Here is a 23,579-nt window from a genome sequence, read left to right as displayed (position 1 = left end):
TTTCATGCAGTTAAAATGGGCCAATCGCTCATTTCTGTCTCCCGAGAAACTTCTACTTGTTTGCTTTTGTATTTAAGTGATCACCAACCCAAGGTTCCTTTTCTTTCTTGTGGTCAGGTGGAATGAAGGAGCAGGACCTGATGTGCATTAAACTTCATGGAGTAAATCGGATAGGGCTTAAGAAAATAATTGATTTTATTTATACTGCAAAGCTCTCCCTGAACATGGACAATCTCCAGGATACTTTGGAAGCAGCTAGCTTTCTGCAGATTTTACCTGTCCTGGATTTCTGTAAAGTATTCCTTATATCAGGGGTAAGTTTGTATTTAATATTTTTCATTGTTAAAACATCCAGTGTGCATTCGCTTATTATACTTAATGTTAATATTTGTTACCAGATTGATTATTAAGCTATTTCCTGCAGTTACACTATGAATTTAGAGAAAGTAAAATTAGTCAGCTTTTGATGTTAGTTATTTGTATTTTGCAAGCCACCAATCACTTTGCCGCATTCACTTCTGGTAAATCAAAGATCTATCCATTACTGAATTCAAATGGTTTTTACTTATCATTTCTAAGAAATAGAGGTGATCACAAGTTTTTGTTTTATATTTATTATATTCACTTTTATTTATGAAAATTTTTAAGAATAACTAATTTTATCTCTTCAATATATAATGCTTCAGAATTCAATCTGAACTCTGGAAATGATCTGCATTCCAAACCTAGTTATTTCAAGTTCTTTTTTTAAAAATTAGTTAGCCTTTTATCTATGAGATCTTGGTTCTGAAAACCTGCTGAATGAAACAGCTTCCAAATTGGAGTCTGATAGTTTTACCTCATTCGCTCAGGCTACAGTACATAGCTGTCCTTAATATGCTAAGAATTAGCAAGTGTATTGCATGTATTGTTCAGAAAGATTCTAGTGGATGGCTTCAGGAGAAAATAATAAATGTCTCCTGCAGTTTTTAAGGTTGGTAAGTATTTTCACTGATTGAAACTGAACTGCATTGCTGCAGTACATCATAATTCTGCTGTGTGTACCCTGGGGAAAACTGATGGCTGAAATGGGATGTGTTTTCATTTCTCAGTACTACCCTCCTTCAATTTGATTAGAATTTTTATAAAAGTACTCGAAACTAATCTTCAAATCAGAGATATAAGACGTAATATATTTAATTTTCTCCCCCAGGTTTCACTTGAAAATTGCGTTGAGGTTGGAAGAATCGCCAATACCTATAACTTGACAGAAGTAGATAAATATGTAAATAACTTCATTCTGAAGAATTTCCCAGCACTGCTAAGTACTGGTGAATTTATGAAACTCCCTTTTGAGAGGCTTGCCTTTGTGCTTTCAAGCAACAGCCTCAAAAATTGCACTGAACTTGAACTTTTCAAGTCTGCCTGCCGTTGGCTGAGATACGAGGACACACGGATGGATTTTGCCTCAAAGATAATGAAGAACGTTAGGTTTCCGCTAATGTCACCGCAGGAATTAATTAATCATGTTCAAACAGTGGATTTCATGAGAACGGACAATATTTGTGTCAATCTATTATTGGAAGCCAGTAACTATCAGATGATGCCCTACATGCAGCCTGTTATGCAGTCTGAGAGAACCTGTATCCGCTCAGATAACACACACTTAGTAACCTTGGGTGGAGTGCTGAGGCAACAGCTGGTTGTGAGCAAAGAGCTAAGATTGTATGATGAAAAGGCCCATGAGTGGAAATCATTAGCTCCTATGGATGCACCGAGATACCAGCATGGCATTGCAGTGATTGGAAACTTCCTTTACGTTGTAGGTGGGCAGAGCAATTATGATACAAAAGGAAAGACAGCAGTTGACACCGTCTTCAGATATGACCCTCGGTACAATAAATGGATGCAAGTAGCATCTTTAAATGAAAAGCGTACTTTCTTCCACTTAAGTGCTCTAAAAGGACACCTTTATGCAGTCGGTGGTAGAAATGCAGCTGGAGAATTGGGTAAGTATTTTTTTTCTTATTGGGATTTTTAAAACCAATAGATATCAATTACCTTATAAAGAAATTCCTTTTTTCAATAGCTGTCCTATTAAAGCAGAAGAGAAAACACTACACAATACCACTAAAGTCTCCATAGCACATACAGGCTCCATTGTTTGCCCACTCTGTGGGGTGAACACTAAACCCATTAGGTTGGTGTCATTATAAGGATCTTCAATCCCTAATCTAACTTCAAATTATTAAATTGATCCAAAATCAGGTCACAATTTATTTTATGGTTATTATTTGTTTACCTGCACTGCACTTTCTCTGTAACTACAACACTATTCTGCATTGTTTTCATTTTTGCTACCTCAGTGTACATATGTATGGCATGATCTACGTAGATGTCATGCGAACGAAAGCTTTTCATTGTATTTTGGTACACATAACAATAATAATAAACCAAACCAAACCACAGATGGATAAATTGTATTTAGGAAAGAACAAATAGATACTACCTGAAATCAACATCAGCTGATGTTACCTGAGGCATTCAGAAAGTAGACAATCAGGGTGGATTCCGTCAACTGTTCTTATGACCTTTAAAACCAGATAAAGGCTTGTATAGAGGAGTTTAACTGCTTAATCAGGCTTTCTGAATTTGAAAAAGTTACTGAATTATTAAAAATATTCAGTGTGCATAATGGGTCTTATAAATGCTGCTCCTTAATTAAATTCAGTAAGAACGGCAAATGGTTATTGCCATTTGTCCATTTTGAGCAATACCCATGATAAGTGTAGGCAGTATGACTAGTCTAGTCTTCATTATGTTGAATTAGCGAAGTCCTAGCAATTCTAATCCAGTAGATCCAGGAAAGGAAAATATGCCTGTAGTGTTTCAGTGTAATGGTTTATTCATATGTTTTCTTCTCAAACTAGAAGCTATACATTGCTGCAAATTACTCAAAACTCTGGATATATTACCACATGGTTCTTTACAACTATGAATCATCCCACTTAGGAAACGATGTCCTATCATAAATGAGTTGCATGGATTATTACTATCCAATGATATTCCTGAAAGCTCTATGTACGGCAGAATATACTGCAGAGTATTTTGAGATTTGTTTAATAGATTTGACACTCCACCGTGCAGAGCAGGACTCATTAAAGCCAATGAAAAGTTGAACTCTGTAGCCATATCAGTAGAATTAGAGTTAGATGAAGCCATGAATAAACGTGTCCCGGTCAATCCACCATGTCAATTTCTGGCACAAGATAAAGCACTGCAGACAACACTTTGGTGTCCTGAGTCCAACCTTTGATATTGAGTACGATTGAATCTGTAGAAGCTTGGATCACCTGTGACGTGATTTTACAGAGGGATATGAGATATTAAATTAAATAAAATTAGGAGAACCTGAGGGTTGATTTGAAACAGAATACAGAATTAGCGTAAAGGTTTTTTTTCTCTTCATACATGAATTTGGGTTTGCTGACAAGGCCAGTATTTGAAATCTATCTATAATTCCTTTGAGAAGATGTTGGTGAACTCTCTTGTTGAACCACTGCAGCCTGAGCAGTGAAAGTACCTGGAAAGATAATATCCAACAAGAAAAAAATCCAGCTATCATCCCCAGACATTTAATAGCATTACCACCACTGAATCCCCCACTATCAATATCCTGGGGGTTACCATTGACCAGAAACTGAACTGAATTAACCTTGTATGCAATGTGATTACAAGAGCAGGTGAGATACCAGGATTCCTGTGGCGAGTAACTCACTTCCAAACTCCCCAAAGCCTGTCCACCTTCTACAAAGCTCATCAGAAGTGTAATGGCGTACTCTCCACTTGCCTGGATGAGTGCAGCATCAACGACACTCAAGAAGCTCAACGCTATAGGATGTTGCAGCCCACTTGATAGGCACCCCATTCGCTCCCATTCAGTCATTTCACCACCAATGCACAGTAGTGGCAGTCTGTACCATCTACAGGATGCACTGCAGCAACTTACCAAGACTCCATTGACAGCACCTGCCAAAACTACCACCTCTACCAGCAGGAAGGACAAGGGCAGCAAAACCATGGGAACACCACCACCTGGAAGTTGTCCTTCTAAGCCACACACCCTCCTAACTTGGAAGTATATATCCATTCCTTCACCATCACTGGGTCAAAATCCTGAAATTCTCTCCCAACAGCATTGTGAGTAAAACCGACACTCCAAGGACTGTAGCGTTTCGAGAAGGTCACCACCACCTTCTCAAGGGCAATTAGGAATGGGCAATTAAATGCTAGCTCAGCCTGTGAAGCCTTGAATGAATTTTTAAAAAGTTGTTAGGTTAGAAATTGAAAGAACAGTGATATGTGTCCAAGTCAGGAAGGAGTGGCTTTGAAGAAAAGCTGCAAGTTCTCATAACCTTGTTGTTGTTGTGCAGTCTGCTGATGGTGCACACTGCAGCCATGACATGCTGAAGGTGGAGATACATACTCTTTTGTGTGGAAATTAGGTCTCTATTAAGTGACCTGATTTGTCCTGGATGGTGTCAACTTCTTGAAAGTTGCTGGACCTGTGTTCACCCAGGTTAAGAATATTCTGTAATATTTCCATCATACGCCTTGTAGATGGTGGGAGTCAGGAGGTCAATCACTTGTTGCAGAATACCACACCTCTGACCTGCCCTTGTAACATCTGTAATTATATTACAGGGCTGGCTACTTTTCCACACAATAGTGACCCTCTTCCAGAATGTTAATGGTAGATGACTCATTGATGGCAATGCAATTGAACATCTTGTTCTTGGGAAACCCAAGCAAAGTGTCAGTGAGCAAGTCATTGATAAATTATTGTAACTTGGTAGCACCTTCAACAAGCTCTTCCATCACTTTGTTGAAAATGGACTGTAGGCTGAAAGAGTGATAAATTTCAACATCGAATTTGCCTTATTTTTTTATGAATTGGAGGTGTCTGGGCAATATTCCATTTTATAGGGTCGATGCCAAGAGTTATAACTGTGCTGGAGCACCTTGGCTAGAGCTGTGATTATTTCTGGAACACAGATTTTCAACTAGGACATTTTGAGGTACTTCACTGTTGCTATATTCAGTATGCTCAGCGGGTACTTGATATCTGGTAGAGTGAATCGATTGTGATGCATTGTCCTCAGAAAGGAGCTGAGGTGATTCACGTAATTGGCACTTTTAGCTAAAGGTTGTTGCAGAACATTTGTTTTACTGCATTCTTATGCAGAATTCTGTCATTTCCAAGGATGGAAACATTTTGGAGCTGCTTAGCCCTGTTGTTTAATTGCCCACCATTCAGTACTGGATTTGGCAGGAATTGAGCTTTAATCAAATCTGCTGATTGACAAAAATTTGACTATCTCTATAGCATTGCTTGGTATTCAAGTAGTCTTCTGTTGATGCTTCACTACATTGGTGACTCCTTTGGATGAACTTTGGGAGAGGAGAAATGAAAATGACGTGAGCGGCAAACATGAGAGATGGGGAATCCACCCAAGACAATAAAGGAAGATGGAAATAAAGGATTGGGTCACTGCAACTCTTATAGCAATCCATCAGATAGCTGGAAGAGTGTAGAATTAAAATGGGCCAATAGATCTCTCTCATTCATTTTGTGAACTTTATATTAATCAGTTACAGTATTTCTTACATTGTCAAAGTCAAGATGGTAGCAAATTTTTTGCATAGTGACAATTCAAAGTGACATTAAGGAATCCTTACTCTTCAAAGAATAGTTTTCAAAAGAAATGTTTCTAATATTTGAAATTCCTATTCATCGAGCATAATTGCTATAATCAGGTTACCCTTTAAAGAATATCTGTACTGTCTTATGAATCCATTTTTCATTGAATTTTGTTTGCATTTTCCCACATTGCTCATTATACTCTTGTATTATTTTTAGGTCAGTAACAAAATTTGGAGCTGTTAGTTTGCATCTATCTTTTGTCAATGAGCAGCTTTGCTCAGTTTTGTGATGATTGTTGATTTAGAAATTTATGTCATTTCAGAAAGGTTGCTTCCTGTTATCAAGAGTCAAGGCAGATGTCTCTACAGAAAGGATTTGTCATTAGAGGTTATAGAATCATACAGAATAGAAGCAGACCATTCGGCTTGACATGTTCACACCAACCAGTGGGCACCTTTCCCTATTAATTCCATCTCCCAGCACTTGGCCCATAGTCCTCTATGCCGAAGTGATTCAAGTGCTCGTCTAGACACTTTTTAAATGCTGTCAGTGACCCAGCATCAACCACTGTCTCGGGCAGTGCATTCCAGGTACTTTACACTCTCTGAGTGAAAAAGGTCCCCCTCATATCCCCTGTAAGTCTTCTTACCCCTACCCTAAATCTATGTCCCTTCTGTCTGATAGGGTAGGCTGCTGGAAACTCTTCCCCCATCTTTACCCCTCATAGTTTTAGATATCTCAATCATGTCCCCTCTTAACTTCGTTCTCTCCAGGGAGAACAGAACAAACTTCTCCGGTCTCTCCTCATAACTGAACTGCTCCATCCCAGGCAAAATCCTGGTGAATCTCCTCTGCACCTTCTCCAGTGCTGTCACATTCTCCCTAAAGCAAAAAAAAAACAAGAAGCTGGAGTAATTCAGCAGGTCAGGCAGCATTTGTGGAGGGAAATGGGCAGTCAACATTTTGGCTTGAGACTGTTCATCTGGTTCAGATGAAGGATCTCGACCCAAAAAGTCGACTGTTCATTCCCCTCCACAGATGCTGTTCGCCCCGCTGAATTCCTCCAGCTTCTTGATTCCAGCATCTGCAGTCTCTTGTGTATCCACATCCTTTCTATATTTTAGTGAAATACATGTAGTACGTGGAACATAGAACATTACAGCACAGGAACAGGTCCTTCAGCCTTCGATGTTGTGCCGAACTAATTAAGCTAATGACACCTAATCCCTTCTGCCTGTACATGGTCCATACCCCTTCATTCTCTGAAGTTGAGGTTTAACCAACGTTTTATGACGTTGGAGCATAACTTCCTTACTTCTGTATTCAATGCCCTGACTGATGAAAGCCAGTATCCCATATTCCTTCCTACCCACCTGTGTTGCCACCTTCAAGGATCTTTAGACATACTCCAAGATCCCTGTGTTTCTTAAGACCCTACCATTCATGGTACCTGCCCTATCCTCAGTAGTGCTTCCAAGATGCATCACCTTACATTTGTCTTGATTAAATTCCATCTGCCAATTTATAGCCTATTTCACCAACACATCAATAGCTCTCTGCACCCTTAGACTACCTTCCACACTATCAACAACTCTGCCAATCTTAGTGTCATCCACAAACATCCACATTCACATCCAAATCATTTGCGTACATTACAAACATAAAGGATCCCAGCACTGATCCTTGTGGGACACTACCAGTCACAGGCATCCAGTCACAAAAACAACTCTGTGCCATTGCACTCTGTCTCCTATTGCCAAGCCAGTTTTGGATCCAGTTTGCCAACTTGCCCTGGAACCCATGGGCCCTAACCTTTTGAACCATAAGGGACATTGTCTTCTGGTTGACGGAGAATTGAGAGGAGTGGTCTTTTGTGATTCTCAGAGTGTTATCAATGTTTCAATCCTCAGTGAGTCTACACATGCAGGTTGCCAGTCAATAAATCTTTATTTCAGGATGCAGAAATTGATGCCTGATCTCCAGTGTCACTAAGTGCCCTAAATTGAAGGAATCGGAGGAACCTTTTTCCCACGATGTGCGTACATATTTAAAGTAATTGAAAGAAAGATTACAAAGACAGCACTTTTGTAATTAGGATGTCTAACGTAGGCAGTCAGCATTGTACCCATTACCTGAAATTACCTTAAAGCTTAGTCACACTTGGGCTGCTGATGGTAAAGAACTATATGACTTCTGCTAATGCAAAGAGTGCTTGGAACATAGCAAACTTCTGCCAAATGTATAGAATTGGTGAGCAAAGGAATTTGATAAAGCAAGGTTGAGATGCTACTTTGGGTATTTTTAAAATTATTAAAGTAATAGAGAAATAACACTGGCTTAAACTTTGAAGCTAATGTTAAAGAATATTTAGGTGTAATTCAATCAGGCTAATGTATTATCTATTCAATTAACATATCTAAAAAGGGAAAGGAGCAAAAATATGTGGTTTCTTGTGTATGGATGTCTTGTGGGAACTTCAGGATGTTTCATGAATCCTAAGGAACCATGTGTACAGGAATTGCCTACACCTAACTGGGATTTGTAAGCTTGAATGGCACTGAAGTCATTGCCGGGCACTGAGAAGACTGGGTAATCCCTGGATCAAATTCCCAGAATTAGCAGGAAGTCCCACTCTCAAACTGATGGCAGTAGAAACTTTTGGAGGTGATGACACCCTGGTCTGATGTCCAGAGCATGGTGCCATAGAGCAAATAACTGTACAGGGGAAATGCAGCTTAGAAATATAGCAGCCATATGGGATTCAGCAGTGATCAATTTCTCAAAGCATCAACAAGAGCCTTGCAATGCTACCTGGTTGCTAAAGTAAAGGAAATCACTAAGAAGAAAGGAGTGTATTCTGTGGAAGGGAAATAGCATACATAGGTACCAATGACAGGAATAGAGGCTCTGCAATCCGACTTTCAGGAGTTAGTGAGGAAGTTCAAGGGTAGGCTCTCAAAGATAGTAATCTCCGAAATACGCTGAATGCAGCATGCCAGCAAGAACAGAAACAGGAAGATCAGGCAGATTAAAGTGTGAATAAGGAATGGCCCTGAAGAGGGGAGATCATAATGGTGCATTGGAACCAATTCTTGCACAGGAGGTTCAAAATGGATGGGTTAACACCCCAAAACTGGGACCAATGTCCAAGGGAGATTCACCTTGGTGTGCATGGGGGAAAGTTTAACCCAAAGTGGCAGGGGTACTGAAACCAACACACAGCAAAAGAGCAATAAGGTGCACAAAGGAATGGGTATTACAGAATGGCAGAGAGGTTACAACATGGAAGGAGGCTATTCAGCTTGTTGAGTCTATACTGGGTATATGTAAAAGCAAACAAACTGGTCCCATTCCTCTGTCCTTTCCCCATTGTCCTGCAAACTCCCCCTTTGAGATACTTATCCAGCTCCAGTTTGAATACTATAATTGAAAGTGCCACCAGTATGACCACAGCAGTGAATTTTCAGATCCAAGCCACTAGTTGCACAAGAAGAAAAAAAATCCTTGTATCATATTTGGTTCTTTAGCCAGTATGCTTTTTTTCATTGTCCAGTAGTTCTTGACCCTTCCACCAGTAAGAATATTTCCCTCTATCTATCTATCTATCTATCTATCCATCCATCCATCCATCCATCCCTCCATCCATCCCTCCCTCCCTCCCTCCCTCCCTCCCTCCCTCGATTTTAAATAGCTCAATCCAGCCCTCTCTGAAACCCCTCAGTTCCAAGGCAAAAACCTCAGCTTCTCCAATCCATATACGTAAATAAAGTTCCTTATCCCTCATCTCGGGAATGATTTCAGTAAATCTTTTCTACACACCAACTAAAACATTTACATCTTTCCTAAAGTATGGAACCCATGGAAAAGAGTAAAGAAGCATGCATCATAGTATCAGATGGGAATAGATTTAGGGAGACTCTGCCTGTAGGACTATGAGGAAAAGAAAGATGGGTTTAGAATCCACGCATCTAAGTGCAAAATGTGATGAATAAGATTGGTGAGCTGCTTGTGAGGTTATGATGTTATGATAACTAGAATTAAAAAAATGCTGGAAGCACTCAGCAGGCAGCATCAGTGAAAAAAGAAACTGAGCAAAAGATTTAGCTAAAGATCCTTCATCAAAACTGGGAAAGAGAGACAGAAATGTTAAGTTTAGGTAGGGTGCAGGGAGGGATGGACAAAGACAAAGGGAATATCTGTGGTAGTTGGAACCAGGGTTGCTGTGGGCTGAGTTATTAATGGAGCAGTTACGTAATGAGGTGTGATGTGTTGCTAATAGCAGGTCAAGGTGTACTAATGAAGAGGGGATTTAAAAACTGAGCCAATGTACACATTGATGATGCTGGAGGAACTCAGCAGGTTCCTCCAGCATCATTGTGTTTTTCATCTAGATTCCAGCATCTGCAGTCTTTTGTTTCTCCAATGTACACATCATTGACTTAAAGCAAAAATGGTCGGTTCTGATAGAGAGAAAACGAGTTGGAAATTGGAGAGTTCAGCGTTGAGTCTGGAAGGCTGCATTGTGCCCAGACTAAAGCTGAGGTGCTGTTCCTTAAACAGGTGCTCCACAAAGCAATCAAGTACAATCTGCATTTGGTTTCTGTAGTGTAGAGGGGATCACCTTGTTTATTTTTGATTTTCATTTAGTGACAACTAAAACATGACTCAACAAAGAATGGAGCTTACTATTCTAGCACAGTGTACAATGTCTTTACAAAAGATAAGGTAGTAAACAAAGAAGGTAGTTTGACAGTACCGATTAAAGAAGATGTTGTACTGAAGAGAGGGAATGTCCTTGAGAGGTCGAGTATAGAATCGATTTGGTGAAGAGCTGCAAAGCAAGAAGAAAGCTATCACATCACTGGAGGTATTCTATGGCAAACAAAGTAGTGAGAAAGAGATGCAAGAGAAAAGCTGCTGAGAACTATCGAAAGATCTTTATAATTGTTTACTAGGTGATTTCAGTTACCCCAGTTTTGATTCAAGAAGGGCTAACTTCAATAGGCTGAGAAAGAACCTGACCACGGTAAAGTTTGACCAAATATTAGTGAGTAAAACTGTAAAGCAACAGTGGGTAACCACTGAAGAGCAGATGTCTCAGGTGTAGACTAAGTAAGTTCCTACAAGAGGTATGAGAAACAAAGTTGGAGCTGCTTGAGTGACAAACAAGACAGAGAAGTTGCTAAAATGATAAAATAAGCTGTATGATGCATGTCAGCTGAACAACTCTCTCTCCTCGTCTTTTCCTAAGTCTCCTATGTACACCGTTTAGACAGATCAACTGTGAATAACTAGGCTTTACCACCCTCTTTCAGCTGACATTGCCAGCACTTTTGTCATTCAGAATTCCTGCTCTCCACCCAATCACAAATATTTTTTCTCACCCCCCCCCCCCTTTATTCTGTGAAACTTAAAATATGCTTGATTTCCAAATTATCTTAGTTCTAATGAAGGATTGTTGCCTTGAAGCATTAACTCAAGTTCCCTCTCTGCAAATGCTGCCTGACCTGATGAGTATTTCCAACATTCTCTGGTTTTTAATTCTGGTTTTCAGCATCACCAATTTTATTTTTTGCTGTTAGAGAAATTTACCATCTGTCCTGAGCACAAAAGGAATTTTTCTAGTTAGTACTGTTCTACCAGTACCTTTATTTAAATTGTGTATGTGGCTCTAGTGTCCCTCTGAGAGGGTCAAACATTTGATGTATACAGGTCTTATTTAGTTTGAAATGAAACCATTTAATCATTGAACTGGTGGGGTGGTGGGTACCATGTAATGTGAATCATTGGCAGTAGGGAATGCTTTTAGTGGATTTACTTTTGCCAACCACAGCTCTTGGAATCAAGCCACCATGTTATTAAATAACATAAGAGCTACTTAATTTATGATTTTAATTGATTGTAATGGGGGTGCTTAATGAAGTACACAATACTGAAATGACTGCATTGCACTAATATTGAGTAATGTTTCTGTAAGGCAGATTCTTTGACATCCAGTTAGCCTAGTTTTCTGTTGGAAACATGAGATGGTAGAATCACCCAAACATCATATAGGATATTCAAGTACAATTACAGACATTGCATTATCTATTAACACTCACACAGACCTGAACAGGGATATACCAATGGAACTATTTTTAATGTAAAGTTATCAAATTAATTAAACATCACGAGGTGTACTTTCCAAGATGTCTAAAGGTGCTCAGTTTGACACTAAACTTTGTTACATTTGAAGTATAGGACTTCAGGAATTGGCGATCATGATAGGATTTATTATTGAATTTGCAGTTTCTCACAATAGTATAATAGGTCACAGTGGAGTAATTTCTGAGGGAAATGGCAATATGGTGCACGAGGTGCGGTACAAATATTTATCAATGCCTGTTGCTTGTGTAATTTATCAGTTTTATAAATACATGAGTGGAAAAACAGATCATGGTAACTTGCTCCCCCTCTGTCCCTGTATCTCCCCTACTGGTCTACCCAATTCTGTCTACACCCTGTTTCTTTCCCCTCCTCCACCTACACCATCTACCCATCACCCACACATTCCTCCCACTAGGTCCCCTGCCCCCACTTGCTATCTGCCAACCCCACCTACCTTACTTGGTTCCATGCTCTACTTTGCTCTCCTATCAGATTCATCTGCAGCCCTTTGTTACCTCCACCTATCATCTCCCAGTCTGTCGTATTTCCACCCTTCTCTCCTCCATCTGGCAATCATCCCTCCTTACCTAGATCTACCTATTGCTTGCCAGTTCTTGCTTCACCCCTTCCCCTCACCTCTTTATACTGGCTATCTCCCCTCTATCTTTTGGTCCAGATGAAGGGTCTCGACCCAAAACATTGATTGTCCATTTCCCTCTCCGGGTGCCTCCTGAGCTGCTGAGTTCCTTGAGTAGTTTGTTTGTTGCTCCGCATTCCAGCATCTGCAGTCTCTTGTGTTTCCAAAAACAGATCACGTTGAATATATTCCCTTCCTTGAAATGAATTTTGTAAAAACTCTCTATGCCTTACTAAAAGTGATCTATATTACAGAGAATTTGTCAAAATAGTTCATAAAGATAAACTCATTGGATGACACTTAACATAGACAAATGTGAAAGCTTATAAATTACTTGAAAGTTTTTTATTCTCACTATTTTTCAATTCAGTCTTGAGTATTTCAAGGGATTTCAGTGTTTATCAGTAGAATGGAAAGAAGGTAGATAGAATGCCATAAATATCACTGACATCACAGGCAGTGACTTTACACGATAATAAATTGAAAGATAAGACATTCAATGTTGGTAGCCAGAGGGTCGGGAAACTTTTGGAAACAAGCAACAGATGACTCCATATATTTTAAAAAGAAAATGGATAGAGTATGAAAGGAAACTAGAAAGTAATTTAAAAGTAGACAGTAAGAGCTTTTACAGGCATGTAAAATGGAAGAGAGTAGCTAAAGTAAACTTTGATCCCTTAGAGGAAAGACTGGGGAATTGATGCGAAATGGCAGAAATTCTATATTGTTACTTTGGATTGGTCTTCACTGTAGAAGACACAAAACATCCTGTCAATGATAGGTTATCAAGGGCCTATAGGAAGGTAGAAACTTAAAATGATTTTTTTTTGGCTAATGATGGAGACTTAGGCAAACTAATGGGCCTAAGGGCTGAACACTTGCCTGCACCCCAGGGTCTTAAAGGAAATGACTGCAGAAATAGAGGATACATTGATTGTAATCTAGCAAAATTTCTATAGAATGCAGCAAATGTAACACCATCTTTCAACAAAGGAGAGAGACAAGGCAGAAAACTGTAGGTCACTTAGACATCTGTCATTGGAGAAAATACTAGAATCCATTTATAAAAATGTAATAGCAGGACACTTAGAAAATCCAAAGACAATCAACCAGGGCCAAGTTTGTTTTATAATAGAGAAATCATGTATGACATATTTGTTAGGATTAATAGAGGACATAACAAGCAGTGTGGTTAAAGGGGAGCCAGTGGATATGGCGTATTTGGTTTTCCAGAAAGCAGTCGATGAGATGTCACATAAGAAGTTAAGGTGCAAGATAAAATTGTATGGGCTTGAGGATTATATGGAGACATGGATAGGGGAGTGACTAATTAACAGAATACATACTCAGGATAATTGGGTAATTTTCAAATGGCAATCATGAACTAGTGTGATGCAGCAGGGATCAGAGCCGGGGCCTCTGCTATTTACAATCCACATTAACGTCTTGGATGAAGGGACTGAGGCACTCTAGACCAATATGCTGATGGTACAAGAACTACTGGGTTGGCAACTTGTGAGAAGGACACAAGGACATCGTAAAAGGATATAAGTAGATTGAGTGGGCAAGTTGTCAGATGGAAAATATGAGGATATCCTCTCAGGAAGCAATAATAAAAAAAAACAAATTATTATTTAAACAGTGAGACCAAAATATGATGCATACATAGACTTCAGGAAATCCTGATACATGAAACACAAAAAAGATAGTATGCAGGTAAAGCAGGTGATTTGGAAGTAATCGAGTATTGACCTTTATTTATGGAGTATACACACAGGGAAGTTCTGATGCAGCATGACAGGTGCTGATGAGACCTCACCTTGAGTAGTGTGTAAAGTTTTGGTCTCCATACTGAAGGAACAATATATATGGGCAGTGCAGAGAAGGTCGCTAGGTTGATTCCTGGAATGAAAGGTTTGTAGAATAAAGAAAGGTTGAGCAGGGTGGACTTATACTCATTGGTTTTGTTCAATCCTGACCTCTGGTGTTCTCTGTGTGGAGTTTGCACGTTCTCCCTGTGATCTTATTGGTCTGCCCCCAGATAAACAGTTTCCAAAAGATGTGCTGATTGGTAGGTTAATGGGCTATTGTAAATTCTCCTAAGTGTGATTGGTTGGAGGAAAATCAGGGTGAAATTGGTAGCAAGTGATAGAGAATAGGTTATAGGGAACTAAATTGGGAAATGGGATTAATTTGATTGTTCCGAGGGCTGCCATAGCTTCAATGGGCCAAATGGCTTCCTCCTATTTCATAAGGAAATATGACTTGCAACTTTTGTAATTAACTCTCAACAAATAGAGTATCACACTGAAAATGGAATCCTCTTCAAGCATTAGAGGAACATTTCTAAGACATAATTTTTATACTGTTATGGTATACTATATGGTTGTTGAGGGGTCATATTCTGAGTGGAGGTTGGTGACCAGTGGTGTACCTCAGGGATCTGTACTGGGACCCTTACTATTTGTGATTTTTATAAATGACCTGGATGAGGTAGTGGAGGGGTGGGTTAGTAAGTTTGCAGTTGACACAAAGGTCAGGGGTGTTGTGGATAGTTTGGAGGGCTGTCAGAAGTTACAGAGGGATATAGATAGGATGCAGAGTTGGGCTGAGAAGTGGCAGATGCAGTTCAACCCAGATAAGTGTGAAGTGGTTCATTTTGGTAGGTCAAATATGTTGGCGGAATATAGTCTTAATGGTAGGACTCTTGGCAGTGTGGAGGATCAGAGGGATCTTGGGGTCCGAGTCCATAGGACGCTCAAAATGGCGGCGCAGGTTGACTCTGTGGTTAAGAAGACATATGGTGTATTGTCCTTCATCAATCGGGGAATTGAATTTTGGAGCCAGGAGGTATTGTTGCAGCTATATAGGTCCCTGGTCAGACCCCACTTGGAGTACTGTGCTCAGTTCTGGTCGCCTCACTACAGGAAAGGTGTGGAAGCCATAGAGAGGGTGCAGAGGAGACTTACAAGGATGCTGCCTTATGAAAGCAGGTTGAGGGAACTCAGCCTTTTCTCCTTGGCGAGACGGAGGATGAGGGGGGACCTGATAGAGGTGTATAAGATGATGAGAGGTATTGATTGGGTAGATAGTCAGAGGCTTTTCCCCAGGGCTGAATTGGTGGCCACAAGAGGACATAGGTTTAAGGTGCTGGGGAGTAGATATAGAGGAGATGTCAGGGTTAAGTTTTTTTTACTCAGAGAGTGGTGAGTGCGTGGAATGGGCTGCCGGAAATGGTGGTGGAGGCTGATACGATAGGGTCTTTCAAGAGACTGTTAGATCGGTATATGGAGCTGAGTAAAATAGAGGGCTATGGGTAAGCCTAGTAATTTCTAGGGTAGGGACATGTTCGGCACAGCTTTGTGGGCTGAAGGGCCTGAATTGTGCTGTAATTGTTCTATGTTCTATGTTCTATACTGCTGGAGTATAATTATTGTTTTTTTTTAACTTCAACTTTACTACCATAATTTCAGAAGAAAATGTTAGGTGTTTGAAATTTGGATCCCAATGTGTAATCTCAAGCCCTATGTGTAAAAAAAAGACATGAATGCAAACAAAGTGAAATAAACTCAACTGCAATAGGCGTAAATGGCCTGGAGAACTATCCACCACATGGGATATGATGTTGATCTATAATGAATAAAATATAAATCTATTTATGAAAAGTAATGGGTATGTATATTGCTAATATTAATATTAATGGTTACATATTTCTGTATAATCATTCATTATTGGAAACCAGAATACCCCCATAATCAATACTGATAATGGCACAGTAAACCTTTACAATGAGTAGTGCTTTCTGAATTATGTAACATTTCATAATCATTTCTCATTTCTTTACAACAGCCACTGTGGAATGCTATAATCCAAGAACCAATGAATGGAACTATGTGGCCAAAATGAATGAACCTCACTATGGACATGCTGGGACTGTTTACGGCAGCTTCATGTATATTTCAGGTAGTTAATAGCTCCAGTTCTTATTTGAACTTAGCTGAAAGATTTGTAGCAAACATAATTATGAATCTTCAGTGTTTTTTGACTCTCCATAAATCAATGTAGAATGCAGGCTTTAAATGTAACTTCACTCTGCTGTGTCACAAATTTGCATATTTGAACAATATACCTGATATGCTGTAGTTTTTGGCAGCTCCCATTAATGGACCTTGTTCTTTTTGAGTTTGTATAAATTTAGCCAACAGCTCAGTAAATGCAACAAGGTTCCAGGATAGAAAAGAGAATAATTGTCACTGTACTCTGAGTTATTGGAATAAATCATGTGCATCACATAACTACCTTGGCACTGGTAAGAGAATTGAAGATGTGCTCCATCAGACCAAGACTCGGGCAATATAGAATAGTTGTAAATTTGTTTGATTGGATCTTCATAAGCAGTACAAAGTATTTAGTTATACTTCTGTTGAAACAATAAAAATGCTTTTCTTGTGCTGCCCCCTGACATTTTATCACAGGTTTGCACATTCCTATGTAGTGCAACATTCAGGTTAGTACTTGTGCTGAGCTCATAAATATTCTGTATGTTCATAATCTTCTTGCTTTCTATCCTATGTACTTGATTCAGCTTTCATTTCAGGCATATTTGTCAGTCAGATCTACAACTTTATAGGATTATCAATCAGTTTGATTCTGTGTTCCAATCCACCTGCACGGCTGCAGTGGCTGATACCTCTGTAGTTAACTTAGACAACATTCAACGGATGAAAGAAAAGAATATGGAATGTCAGAATTTCTAAATTTGAGCATGTCCCAAAACACATCATAGCTGATGAAATAATTTTGAAATATAGTCATTATTATGATGCAATATGGCAGAAAGTCTGCATCAAATCAAGATTCAGAAACAGCAGATAAATGACTTGATAATCTGACACCAAGTATTACCTAATTTTTGACAATGTATTGAACCTGCCTTTGTTCAATAGTTTGGATTGACCTAAAATACTGTCTGTTTTTTCTATGTACAGGTGTGCTGCCTGTCTTGGGTATTTCCAGCGTTTTCTGTTTTTATTTTGTTCAACAGGAATCAGACTCTATATTAATGAATTTATACTGTCCTGTCCAATATTTATCACTCATGAACATTACTAAGACAGTTTGATTTGATATTCATGAAAGCCTACCAAGTGCAAATTGGCAGCCATGTTTCTTGTATTATAACAGTCTTTACTTCAAAGGTACTTTGTTGACTTTAAAGTGATTCCAGATGACCTTTGGTTGTGAAAGATGCAACATAAGTGCAGATCTCTTTCAAATGTCAGGCCACCCAAGTATTGCTGCAGCAGACAGTAATTTTTTTCAACCCAATCCTTTTATCTCTATTAAGGAAGGTAAACATAAGTGTGAATAAGGGCACAATGAATATATAAGGTGATTTGTGGTATAAGGTGCATTCTATATTAAAGCATATTTTCCCATTTATATCAACAATTCAAGCCATAAGTTTCTAGTCAAATAATATTATTAAGTTTGTCATCCCTAAAAACTGTACATTGCAGGCACCACATCTTCCAGTTTCCTCTCCCCACAAGATAACACACTAAACATTAGTTATTCACCATTTGACTTGGTCTGAAGCAGCTTTAAATAGTGCTAGCACCTCTGCAATCTGATTAATTCTGCACATTAGCAAAAGCTCATTTGTTATAGTTTAACAGAGTTGACCTTGGTCCTATTTGATGGAGCTTTATTGGTCTCGTTTCATAGGAAAATTTGTAAAAGTTAGCCCAGGGGAGCTTCTGCTTCTTCCATGTGAGAAGCCTAGCACATTCCAAGTTGCTACATTTTATGGAATTAAGGATGTGAATATAACATTCAGTTTTCTTCTCTCTGACACTGGTTTAACTGTGACTGATGTCCAGCCAGGATTTCAAAAGTGTTTCCTCTGAATATGGTTATCAAAATTTGTGCCGGACTGGCACTTACCATCCATGCTTTAGCTCTTTTGAGCAGATGTAGAACTGACTCCATTACTGATGTTGGGAACTCATTTGACTATTTTGCACCCATCTTGGAGCTTCTGAGACAAATGTGTGGGTTTGATTGTCTTTTCAGTACCTTGATCATTCCACTTTTTGAGACATTCTTGCTTTTGACAGAAACCGGTAGTCGATACTAAATTCCTTCAGCCAGTTCCTGAAGTCAATGAAAGTGTCGTAGCAACATACCCCTTAGATTTTTTACAGCTCAGGACTTTATTAGTCTCTTTAAAAGCTTCTGATTATCCCCCAGACTCCACAATCTTTTGAAAGAAAATGTTGCAAATATCTACTGATCTCTATGTAAAAGTGCTTCCTGATTTCATCATCAATTATCGGGAAATTGCTGGAATCCATGACTAAGGAAGGAAGGAATGTGAGGATGTAATCAGCAGGGTAATGAAGGGGCCAGTAATATATTTGCGTTTCTATAGGGCATTTGATAAGGTGCCTTGAAATAAAATATTGCACAAGGTAAGGGATCATGGGGTTAAAAATAATGCAATATGATTATATCTGAGCAGAGGATTAGTTAGCAACAATTAAAGCTAGTGATAAGCAGGTCATTAACAAGTTTCCCAGCTGTAACTAGTCAGGTGACTTGGGGAATCTGTATTGTAACCTCAGCTGCTTGCAGTCTATATTAATGACTTGGATGAAGAGCTGAGTGTAAACAATCTGATGACACAAAGATAGGTGGAAAAAATCAGTTGAGGGGTAATAAAGCCTCCAAAAGGATACAGTGGGTTACATCAGTGGCCAAAACATTGGCGATGGAGTATATTGAGGGGAGATGCAAGGTTAATCATTTTGATAATAAGTAGAGAAAAATAAAAAAAAATAAATGATGTTAGACTATTACATGCTGGAGTTCAGAGATATCTGCATGTTCTCAAAAAAGAAAAACACTTACAGTAGAGTACAGCAATCAATTAAGAAGATAAATAGAATGCTGATCTGTCATTGTAAGAAGGATGCATTACATGACCAGCGAAGTCTTGGCTCAACTGACTGAGTTTGCTGAGATCACACCTGGCACACTGTCTCAAATTTGGGCTCCTTAAGGAAAAAATATTTAATCTGTTACCAGCTCAATCACTCAATCTTTATACACATCCTCCTCATGGATCACTTTGTCACTTAGCCTTTTTATCAGTTGCTTTGATTATTGGCTGTCTGCTAGGTGTAATAGAGGAGATGTTGCTCAATTTTGTAGGCAAAAATGTACCACTAAGTAGTCATTTCCAAACATCACTTGGTGGAATCAGAGGGTGGGGAAGACCAGCATGTGGTGATGGGATCAGATAGGTGAGGCTTTGGAGATAAGTACTAGTTGAGAGGATCAGAGGGGTGAAGGAGAGATTGGCGCTTGGTGGGAAGATTAGAGGGATGGGGGATTAACTGACACTTGATGGGAGGATCAGAGGGATGGGAAAGAGACCCATACTTGGTGTGGGATTGGAGGGGTGAAGTAGAGACATGGGCACTTGTGCAGAGATCAGAGGTTCAGGGGAAATACCTGTATGGTATGGGGATGGGAGCAGTGGCGGAAATCCTGGTGCTTTGTGGTGGGGTCGAAGGGCCAAGAGTGATACCTGTAGTTGGTGGTGACATTGGATGGGCAGGTGAGGGAGAGACCTATACTTGGTTGGAGAATCACAGCATGGGGACGAGATACCAACAGTAGTGGGGGCATTGCAGGTATGGAGGAGGCATGGTAATGATTATGACTAACTATGTATTATAATAAATTTATTGAGATAATAACTTCATTAATCTCTTTAAAAATTTCTGATTATCTTGATTGAAAAAGTTATATGGTAAATATCTGTATGGTTGGGGGATTGGAGTGGTGAAGGTACCAGTGCTTGGTGATGGAATCAGAGGGATGAGCAAAGGACTGGTAATTGGTGGGATTGAAAGGGTAAGAATAATACCATGGTGTTCTTGGGGGCATATTGAAGAGACTGTCTTATAGTGCTGAAATTGGGATGGTGCATTAGATGGCGATTGGGGAAAGATTAGCATTTGACATTGGGAGGGATCAGGGAATACTGGCATTTGATACTGATGTAATTGGTGGGAATCAGGGCCAGCAGAATTGTGAGTGGGGGAGGAATCAAAACTGTCAGTAGCCTTGTAGGTTATGGCACATTAGGTCATCCTGGTTCTTTTTAAATGTGCTCAGGATTCTTGCCTCAACTCCTCTAAGCAGTTAATTCCAGACCCTTAACCATTCTTTGGATGATGTTTTTCCTTACTTATCCTCCTGCTTGGTCCCCTAGTTATTATCCTCTGCAAAGGGAAATAGGTACTTCCTGTTCAACATCTCTCGGCTTTTGATAATTTTATACATCTCAGTTAAACCTATCCAAAATCTCTCTGCCCTAAAGAGAGCATATAAATATATAATTTCATAACAGGGGTAGGTCTTTTGGCCCCTCAGGCCTGCGCCACCATTTAACAACATCATGGCTGATCTGACTAACCACAATAATTTTTTTTTACCACTAATCAAGATGAACTTACTAAAATGACGACAGCTTAGATGATATCTGCTTGTAACTAAAATTCCCCAGCCTTTTCTCTAATATCACATCTTTCCTATAGTCTGGTGACTAGAGCTATGCACATTATTTCACTTGTGGCTTAATTGGTTTTATACATTTCCACTATGACCTACATGCTCTTATATAAGTCCTGATGAAGAGTGTCGGGCCAAAACGTCAGCTGTTCATTTCTCTCCATAGATGCTGCCTGACCTGCTGAGTTCCTCCAGCACTTGCGTGTTGCTCTAGATTTCCAGCATCTGTAGTCTTTCTTGTGCTCTCATATTCTGTGTCTCAGTCAGTAAAGTATTCCAAAAGCTACCTTATCCACAAGTCCCTCTAACTTCAGGAGCATGCACTCCAAGATCCTTCTGTTCTTCCATACTTCTCAGCATCCAAGCATTTATGGTGAATTCCTTACCTTGATTATCCTCCTCGGATACATTACCTTACATGCCACTTTTTTGTTCAGCTAATCAGGGTGCTTTTGACTCCTCATCACTGTCATAATCCTAACCACGACTTCTTTCAAGTACATCCATCCTCTTTTGGAAACTGGATATTTACTTTGAATTCTCCAACATAATGGAGAGTGGCAAGTAAAACTAGAAAAGAGACAATGAGTGGTATGAGCCAAATAAAAGTGACTAACAGTGAAATAAAGAAACTCTGGAGAAGGGAATAACAAACTAAGAAGGATAATTGACATGGTGCTTGGAAAGTCAAACCCAGCCCCAACATCTCAAGAGCAAACAGTGCCCAGTGGCTCAGATATCCACTATCATGAAGTGCTTCGAGAGGCTGGTCGTGGCACCCAGTAACTCCAGCCTCCCAGACACCCTCAACCCACTGCAATTCAACTAACACTGAAACAGATCTATGGCAGATGCCATCTCCCTGGTCCTACACTCATCTCTGGAGCAACTGGACACTGAAGACACCTACGTTAGACTATTGTTTATTAACTACAGCTCCACCTTCAGTACTATAATTCCAAGCAAACTCACCTCCAAAATCCTAGATCTGGGACTCAACACCCCCCTCTATAACTGTATCCTTGACTTCCTGACCAACTGACCACAATCAGTAAGGATAGGCAGCAACATCTTCGCCACAATTATCCTCAACAATGGTGCCCCACAAGGCTGCAGCCTCAGCTCCCTACATTACTCCCTATAAACGCATGACTGCATGGCCAGATTCTGCTCTAATTTCATCTACAAGTTTTCAGTTGAGACCACTATAGTGGACAGTATCTCAACTGTGATGAGTCAGAGTACAGGAAGGAGATAGAGAGCCTAGTGACATAATGTCATGACAACAACCTTTTCCTCAACGTCAGCAAAACAAAAGAGCTGGTCATTGACTTCAGGAAGGGGGGCAATGCACATTCTCCTGTTTATATCAATGGTGCTGAGGTCAAGAGGGCTAAGAGCTTCAAGTTCCTATGAGTGAACATCACCAATAGCCTGTCCTTGTCCAACCACGTAGACGCCACGACCAAGGAAACGCACCAGTGCCTCTGCTTCCTCAGGAGGCTAAAGAAATTTGGCATGTCCCCTTTGACCCTCACCAATTTTTATCGATGCACCATAGAAAGCATCCTACCCGAACGCATCACGGCTTGGTACGGCAACTCCTCTGCCCGAGACCGCAAGAAACTGCAGAGAGTTGCGGACACAGCTCAGCACATCACAGAAACCAGCTTCCCCTCCATGGACTCTGTCTGTATTTCTCGCTGCCTTGGTAAAGCAGCCAGCATAATCAAAGGCCCCACCAATGCTGGACATTCTCTCTCCGCGCAGGCCCCCCCCCCCCCCATTCAGGCAGAAGATACAAAAGCCTGAAAGCACATACCACCAAGCTCAAGGACAGCTTCTACGCCCCTGTTATAAGACTGTTGAACAGTTCCTGAATACAATAAGATGGACTCTTGACCACACAATCTACCTCATTATGACCTTGCATTTATTGTCTGCCTGCACTGCACTTTCTCTGTAACTGTAGCACTTTATTCTGCATTCTGTTATTGTTTTACCTTGTACTACCTCAATGCACTTTTGTAATGAATTGATCTGTATGATCGGTATGCAAGACAAGTTTTTCACTGTACCTGGTGAAAAATGGTGCATGTGAAAATAAACCAATTTACCAAATAGGCTTCCTATTTATTTCCCTGCAGTTTGTGGAACCTTGTAGTTCAAATTGGCTTCCATGCTTTCTACTTGACAGTTACTGGATTTCAAAAGTACTTCATTGGGTATAGAGCACTTTGGGAGAATCTAAAAGGCACTAAATCAATGCCAGTCTTTCTTTTGTTCCTATTTCTTTATTTTCCTACTTTGATCATGTTTGTTACCTGTATTCAGACTGATCTCTGAATAGCTAGATTCATCTGATATTATTGTTCAGGCATTCCCTGTGAAGCATCAGTAAATCTCCACCTCTTTCATCTGCATATTTTGGTGAACTTAGTTTACATAGTTTTCACTGTGAATTGATCTCAGAGATGGTATGCTTTATAAATACTGTCACACGCCTCTTTTCACTGCCCTATTGTTCCT

The 23,579-nt window shown here is 39.8% G+C and overlaps 1 protein-coding gene across 7 annotated transcripts in view; it reads left to right on the top strand.

Annotated features, from left to right (window-relative positions):
* The window catches only part of klhl13 (kelch-like family member 13), a 177,674-nt gene that overhangs the window by 150,589 nt on the left and 3,506 nt on the right, over positions 1–23,579 (top strand). For all 7 annotated transcript variants that reach the window (XM_052022019.1, XM_052022020.1, XM_052022021.1 and 4 more), the window contains 3 exons: positions 118–314; positions 1,193–1,988; positions 16,317–16,430. In XM_052022019.1, coding sequence (XP_051877979.1) covers positions 118–314; positions 1,193–1,988; positions 16,317–16,430 — 1,107 coding nt within the window. The remainder of the gene's footprint in view (positions 1–117; positions 315–1,192; positions 1,989–16,316; positions 16,431–23,579) is intronic.

Source organism: Pristis pectinata, chromosome 8, assembly GCF_009764475.1.
Source record: "Pristis pectinata isolate sPriPec2 chromosome 8, sPriPec2.1.pri, whole genome shotgun sequence".
In the NCBI taxonomy this organism is placed as follows: domain Eukaryota; kingdom Metazoa; phylum Chordata; class Chondrichthyes; order Rhinopristiformes; family Pristidae; genus Pristis; species Pristis pectinata.
The sequence above is the reverse complement of the archived record's forward strand: the minus strand, read 5'-3'. Positions and strand labels throughout refer to the sequence as shown.